Source organism: Nannospalax galili, unplaced genomic scaffold, assembly GCF_000622305.1.
Source record: "Nannospalax galili isolate Female #2095 unplaced genomic scaffold, S.galili_v1.0 scaffold113, whole genome shotgun sequence".
NCBI lineage: Eukaryota > Metazoa > Chordata > Mammalia > Rodentia > Spalacidae > Nannospalax > Nannospalax galili.
The window spans coordinates 3,106,045-3,113,738 of NW_008335444.1; the positions used below are offsets into that span (position 1 = coordinate 3,106,045).

General features: G+C 44.7%; 1 protein-coding gene across 3 annotated transcripts in view; it reads left to right on the plus strand.

The window, feature by feature from the left end:
* Positions 1 to 419: 419 nt before the first annotated feature.
* Nr5a2 (nuclear receptor subfamily 5 group A member 2) overlaps positions 420 to 7,694 on the plus strand; it is a 141,368-nt gene continuing 134,093 nt past the window's right edge. For 2 of the 3 annotated variants that reach the window (XM_008830261.2, XM_029562148.1), the window contains exon 1: positions 446 to 731. In XM_008830261.2, the coding sequence (XP_008828483.1) occupies positions 668 to 731 (64 nt within the window). In that variant the 5' untranslated portion in view covers positions 446 to 667. Of the gene's footprint in view, positions 732 to 7,694 lie in introns of all 3 variants that reach the window. The other variant, XM_008830260.2, reaches the window with a different exon arrangement.

Genomic DNA, 7,694 nt, shown 5'->3' on the forward strand with positions numbered 1-7,694 from the left:
TGAGCTTGGAAAAGCTACCTGTAGTGTTTCGAAGTGTCAATCATATTTGCAGTCATCATTTAAGAATTAATGTCGCCAATGTTATCATCTAAAATGTATTTGCAGAGGTCAGAAGAGCTATGTCTGTCCTCCTCCTTGCAAAGAAGCAGTGACATCAAAAGGGCATGTCACAAGCCTAAGTTTAGTTAGTGGATCTAAGCTGGTGTGATCCCCTGACCCCTCCACTTTACAACTTTCCACTCTGTGCTGCAGAGAACCTCTCCTTCTCTGAGTTAATCATTTCTTTGCCATTATCTGCCAAGAGTTCTTATCTCTTTTGCTGTCACTTTATAACAGGGTCCTCTTATCAGCCTGCACAGGGTCATGTGATCAGTAGAAGCCTATTGAAAGTTTCCTTTCTTCTGATTAGAAACCATCATGAAACTGGAGACATGGTTTACAGCAGGTCACTAATGCTGGAAAAAGTACAGAGTCCAGGGGAACACTGGCTTACAACTTTCAGAATTCTGGAATTTTTTTTTCTTTTTTCTTAACTTTCACTAGGGGAATAAGGGTTACTGTAATCTGAAGTATCTTTCCAAGGTCACAAAATATGACAAGCTTCAATTTTTCTCATGTTCAATGATTTCTGCCATAAGCCAAAGGATTGCCTATAATTTCACTAAGGATGTCTGCTAATTCGGATACTGGGGAGTTGCAAGAATTTCTAAAGCATGGACTTACTCCTATTGGTAAGTAGGAAGCTGTTCTATTTACCATCTGGCTATCATTCTGCTAGTCCAGAACCACATTTAATTTAATCTCAGTGATGTATGTGGTGTTTTAAATCACTTCTTCTACAGTGATTATTAAAAGCACATAATGAGCCCAAACATATAGCACACACTTATTTCCCTTGAAGTTCAAAGAAGCAAATGGATATTTCAACATAAGAATATTATTCATTGTGTCCAGTGTTTGGGGATGTCATTGTATTAGACTAACTCAGCCAGAGGACACAATTCTTAATCTATCAATTTCAGCCAAAACATCTTCTGATAATTTTTAATCAACCATAGCAAGTGAACTTTTGAACAATTTTAAACAAGTAGATTACTTTGGGTGACCATTGATCAAATGACCTTAGCAGGGAGATTCCCTGCATTTCTGGTTTCAAGTTACTGGACAGTGTGATGTTTCAGGTTCCACTGTAATACTATTTAAAACAAAATTTTTTTTTCCTGGCAAATGAAAGTCACAGTGAGATCATCCTTAAAGGATTCTGGGTTGAGAGCTACTGTCTGTTTACAAAATAGTGAGCATGACTTCTTTTATAGACAGAAATGGGTACATCCCCCACCCCAGGTAACCCAGGGTTTGGGCACATGCTTGATTGGTACCACTAAGCTACACCCCTAGCCCCATGCAGCTTTTGTGTTTTTTGTTTTGCTTTGGGTTTGTTTGTTTGTTTGTTTGTTTGTTTGTTTGTTTGTATGAGAGACAGGGTCTGGTTATATATCCTTGGCTGCCTGGAACCTTCAGGGATCCTCCTGCCTCTGCCTCCAGAATACTGGGATTACAGGCACGTGCCACCTCGCCTGCCTTATGTTTTGCCACAAGGACTACATTCAATTAATCCTAAAAGTTAAAGATAAGGGAAGTGATCTCCAGTGGGCTGTGACTCCCGCTGGAAAGTGTGCCCTCCTTGCTTCCTCTGGCTCTAAGGACAGGCTCCCGGTTCCTGCCCAAGTTCCTTTGGAATGGGATAATCAGGGCTTGGGCTTTGTCTCTCAGGTGTAGCCAGCTGACTCCAGGGAAGGCCGTGATTGCTTTTTTTTTTTTTTTTTTTTTTTTTTAAATGATCCAGCTACGCCCGGGAGTTTATCAATTGAGGAAAATTAAAAAAAAAAAAAAAACCGTTCTGCACTTATGAAAAAGAAAACTCCGGGAAAGAGTAGAGAGCAAGAGAGCCTCTGGCTCTGCAGAGGGCCGGCGGGCCGAGAAGCCGGGCACCAGCTGCAAAGATGCGCTGCGGCGGAGGCGCTGGCGGTTCGCCCGCAAGGGAAGCGCGTGGGACACTGTGGGCAGCAGGAGAAGCCGGTCCTGGGACAGACACGCACGCAACCCCTTTCATTTATAGGGGTGAATGAAGGCCTGCAAGCGCACTCGGCAACTGTGCGGGAGCTGGGTTTTCACCCACTGCACCAGCTATGCAACTGGCAGCCAGACCTCAGAGGGGGCTGCTCTGGACTTGCCTCCCAAAACATCCGACCTGGATGAGCTTCCCCACAACCTATCCCAGCCCTTCAGGAAGTTAGATCCTGGTGACAAAATTCCACTCAATTCTCCAAAAAAAAAAGAAAATAAGAGAATGGAACCTTTCTCTGCAACTTCATCACAATCAGCCCTGCTAGGCACACTTTCTCCAGGTGCCACAGCCCTCTAGGTTGTTGGGAGGGTGTTCCCCTGAGCCATGTCTCAGCTACTGGGAGGTAGCAATGGGCACCAGGATTCTATTTACAGGGGATCACTGGGGGAGCCTTGACTGTACAGAGCTGTCCCAAGGGCTTTGGTCCAAGAAGAGGGGGTGGTGTAGAGACTTCTGGTTGGTGACTTGAAGGGATTGAGCCCACTCCTGAAGGAAAGTTACCCTTTAAACCGATCTTTCTGACTGCACAGGGCAGACACTCTGAGATGAACCCCCACTCCACCCTCCTGCCACTGTAGAGTGGGGCCTCTAGGTAGTTTCCACAAAGCAAGTTGACCCAAGCCTATGTAGAAACTAGTTGGGGTTTCCAATGCCATACTCAATTTAGTTGGGTCTTCTAGAAAGTATGTCTACTTTATTTTAAAAATTGTTTCCATTGGGTGTTAAATGCATTTTCCACCAACTGGTATGTACATGAGAGCTGTGTGTAGCTGTGTTCTTACAGAAACACAGAATTAAGAAAAAGTTGTTCCCACTGCCTACCTGCAAAATAATTATTCATATTTGGGTTACAAGTAGGTTTCTTCTTCACAGTAACTAATTCAGGCACAGTGACCATATTCTTTGGTTTGGGCCCAGGTTTGTTTGCTTTTCTTTTTCCCAAAGAATTACTGGGCTGATTGGTATGCAATACTTTTAAGTCTATTAATAGACTTTCAATGCTTAATACTTACCGACATCTACAAAAGAGCTGTCTGTCTGGTAGGGAACACATGTAGCAAGTATTTATTGGTTCTTCAAATATGCCCAACATCATGGTTTGGTTTTGTATTAAAGTTAAGGAATTAAGCACATTTAACATAATTCTGGTTCGCATTCAATACACTATTGCACATCACCTATAGGAATTCACTTCTGCATAGCTGAGGGTTCCTAGTACACGGTGCAAATAGCCATAGTCTTAGTTATCAGCTGTGCCCCCTTAACACTCCTAAGTCTGATTTTATTGTCTTGATAACCTCTAGAAAGCTCTGTGCACATAAGGGTCTCTGGAAGCAAATGTAGTTGAGCAGGAAGTGTTCCTTGGGCCACACTAGCCTCCAGCCAACCTTTTCTGCCATGCCTAGTGTCATGGACTCTTGCAGCTGGGGTTTAGGTTGACAGTTTCTTCCTAGAGGGGAAACTCTGGAGCTTCCATTCCTAGGCTTCCCCAGCTCCTCTTCAACACAGATCATCCTGGATGCTTCTTCACTAGCCTGGCCCATGGTGGTGATTAGAGTTAAAGGATTTCTTTGAAACTAAAAAAGAATGATAAGCCAAGAGAGACTTTCAGAGGGAGAACAGAGGCTTAGTGATGCTTTCCCCCTTTATTTGACCCCTCTACTTGGCCCATTGTCTTAGATTCAGTCCTGAACCTGAGTTAAGCTAGAAAGTGGCTCAGAAACAGACTCCCTGGGCAGGGTCCACATCAGACAGACACCTTTGCTCCCCAGATCTACATCCCATTTCTCAACATACAACAAACACAGAGCTACTTGTTTGGGTTCAACCTTCACTTTACTGGAATAGAAGCTTCTCTGGGAGATTCAGGTGGCTTCAAGGATACTCAAGGGTGGGGAAACTTGTCCTCTAGGGAGGCCTGGGGAACAGCAGCAGTATAGCCAGCATGAACTTCAGAGATTGAGCCTGGGAAAATCCAGATCATCTGAAATTTACCAGACAAACTGGTCAAGGCTGCTTCTGTTTTAGTCTTTTGGTTGTGTGTTTTTGTGTGATTGATAGGCCAAGATGTCTTTAACATTTAAACTCCAAATAACTTGAAAATCTATATCCATAGCTGTTGGGTAAGCAGTTTTGTTGAGGGATAATGTTATGATCAATAAGGAGTGTGTCAAGCCCTGTAAGATGAACAGACAAGTTTAGTCGGCATGGTGCACTGGAAGGATCTATTTTTAATGGTTCTAGGATGGTGAGTCCCTTCTTAGTCATCTTCCTTAGAGAAAAAAATGAGTTTGGGTGAAGTTGGGGAGAAAGACAAAGGAGAACTGCTACTTAGCAACAGCGTGACGGCTGCTCTTCACTTCACTCTAAAGTTTATGTTGTTAGCCCCATTTTATAACTGAATCAAAGACTCAGAAAGTTTGCTTGATTTACAAAAGATCACTGATTGTCACAAGGGTGAACTGTAAATAGAACCTCAGAAATGTGATACAAATCCAAGTTCTCTCAGTTCTCTCTCTCTCTCTCTCTCTCTCTCTCTCTCTCTCTCTCTCTCTCATAGTAATCATGTATACGTTCTTGCTGGTATTCAAGGATTATGATTTAAAGCTGGTCAGACTTTCTTCCAAAAGACATTTGTAAATGGCTCTTTATATTGCTTTTCATTCCGTAATAGAAGTCAGATTTGGATCTCTGTGGAATTCAGAAGGGTGAAATGGAGGACAAGGTGGAGACGGGCTCCAGGAATATAGAAGTGGATGGAGGAGAGCTGGGAAGGAACTACTGGTACCTGGCCTGAGGTTACTGCATGGTTGCATTGCAACAATGCAGGGGCTGCTTGGATGTGTGATAAGCTATGGAAACTCAGCATCTACACTAGTTACAGAGTCAGTGGATATGAGGAAGCCAGGGATGTCATTCAAGTTGAGTGACCAAGTTTAAAAAGAAGGATCACAGGGGCTGGAGAGATGGCTCAACGGTTGAGAGCACTGACAGCTCTTGCAGAGGACCAGGTTCAATTCCCAGTACCCACATGGCGGCTACAACCCACCCTTAACTCCAGTTCCAGGGGAATCTGAATCCTTCTTCTGACCTCTGCAGCATTGCATGACACGGGTGCACTCACATACATGCAGGCAATACACTCATACACATAAAATAAAAATAATAAGTAAAGTATTTTTTTTAAAAAGAAGGATCACAGTATTGACCTTTGGAAAGGGTAGACAAAGCAATGATTTGGGTAGTTTTGTTGTTGTTGTTTTTATTTTATGTATATGAGTGTATTGCCTACATGTATGTAAGTGCACTCATGTCGTGCAATGCCCTCGAAGGTCAGAAGAGGGCACCTGATTCTCTGGAACTGGCATTAGGACAGCTGTCAACCAACATGTGGGTGCTAGGATTCGAACCTGGGTCTTCTGCAAGAGTAGCCAGTGCTCTTAACTGCTGAACCATCTCTCCAGCTCTGGTAGTTTTGTTTCAAAGCACTTCTGACAAATCCAGCTGTCCCTTATGCTGGTCCTCATCAAATATAATATCGCTCACTCTAAGTGCTGGGTTCCTTGCTCAGGGTCTGAACATGCAGTCTCTGTTCCCTCTCATCATTCCAAGTTCATTCCCTCCAGGACCTCTGTCATTTGGAACCCACTATTTGTTCTTGAAACCTTTCAGTTTCCAGATTAGAAACTCTGGGGGAGTAATAATCAATTCTGGCTCAAGTTTCTCTCTCTCTCTCTCTCTCTCTCTCTCTCTCTCTCTCTCTCTCCTTTTCTTTTTGTTGTTCTTATTTGTTTGTTTAGTTTGCTTTATTTTTTGAAACAGGGGCTCACTATGCAGCCATGCTGGACTCAAACTCCAGGCAATCTTTCTGCTTCTGCCTCCCAAATGCTGGGATTATAGGCTGACCACAACACCTACCATCTCCCCTCCACCACTACCCACCTCCCTTCTGTTTGCAGTTCTAGGGATTGAACTCAGGCCTTGCACATTCTAGGCAGGTGATTTGTCAGTTGAGCTGCACCCCTAGCCTCATTCCAGCATCTTTTGGCTGTAAAAATTATATTCTGGCTGGGGGAGGGTGAAGCCAAAACCCTTTAAAAACTGCTCAGCCTTCCAACTCTAAAGTTGGACACCCCTTGTTTGATGGTACTGCTGTAAACTCTGGCTTTCCACCCACCTTCTTTTTGGAGACCAGAAAGGACTCAAATTGATGGCCTCAAACCCCTATGCACCCACCACTGTTTGAGCTGAAGTGTCAGGTATTCCTAGAATAGGGTCTTTCCCCAGGAGAGTCCTGCAACAGGTCCATCCTACAATAGCCGCAGAATTTAAAAACTCCCATAAGAAGTGACTTCTTGGGTCAAGAATCTTCCACTAAGCTCGGATACAGCTGATTGGCAGTCCAGCATAGTGATAAGGACAGTTCCCCGTTGAGGTTGGAAGGGTATATGGGGGAGAAATGGCAGGTGTTCATCCAGTTTCACCAGTGGCCTGGCAGCCTGTGGGCACTGGGACTGTCCTTCCCAACGTCTCTGTGTACTGTCTGGTTCCCAGAAAGGAGCCGGGAAGGTTTTGGACAGAGTCTGGGTTTTGAGCTAGTTTACTCTGCAGTTCAACTACACCGAGAAGAGCCCAATTCTGACCGACCACCTAGCCTACATAATGTTCCTAACTCTGTGCTTTGGAGACCAGAGCTCCTTTGAAAACCCGGGGCTCCCAAAGCCCGGCGCTCTTGTTTCCTCCCCACCCCTCCATCCCTGCCCCCCTCACCCCCACCCCGGCTTTAAGCTACAAATCCGTAAAGAAAAGAAAGTTCCTAGAGACGTCATTTTGATTATAAAGAGCCTTAGGTTCGAAATGCAGGCCAAAAATCTCCAAAAGACCCTCCTTTCTTTCAGAGCTGGGATCTGGAGGGCATCTGGGGGCCGGGGGAGGGAGCAGGGATTATCCTGGTAATTATTTTGGATTTCATTTTCCTCCGTAAAACCCAGGGTGATATATTAGGACACTAGGGCAGTACTGACTCAGACGCCTGTGTGCCCCTAACAGGCAGCCTGCCCAGTGGGGTTGCCCAAGCCGACTCTCCAGCTCTGGGCTGCGTTTCGCAGAACCTCCGGAGCTTGTTTAACACAGGCAACACAAAGGGATTGTTTTTAAGGGTGGAAGACGACTCATTTAAAGTTTGTTTTTTTCTCAAAGCTTGGAATTACGCTCCTAGGTAAAGAATTCTGCTTTTCTTTTTCAAAGAAAGCGCTCCAGGTGAGGGCGTGGAGCCTAGGGGCGTGCGGGCAAACTGCAGAATTTTCTAAACTGACTTTTCTGGAAAAGGCAAAAGGAGCTTCCGGTGGGCTTTTCAGGTGGGAGGGACGGAAAAATTAGGCGAAGCCGGAGTTTAGGAACTGATAAACGTTTTTTCCCTTCGATTGTCGCAGCCGCGAGGTGAAAGTCTTTCGGTAAAAAAGAAAAAAGTAGGCTTCTTCCCGGGTCTGACTAGATACGTAGGACAAGAAAGGTAATTTCTTCTGGTTTCTTTTTAAAACAACCCCCACCCCCCCACCCCCAGGTA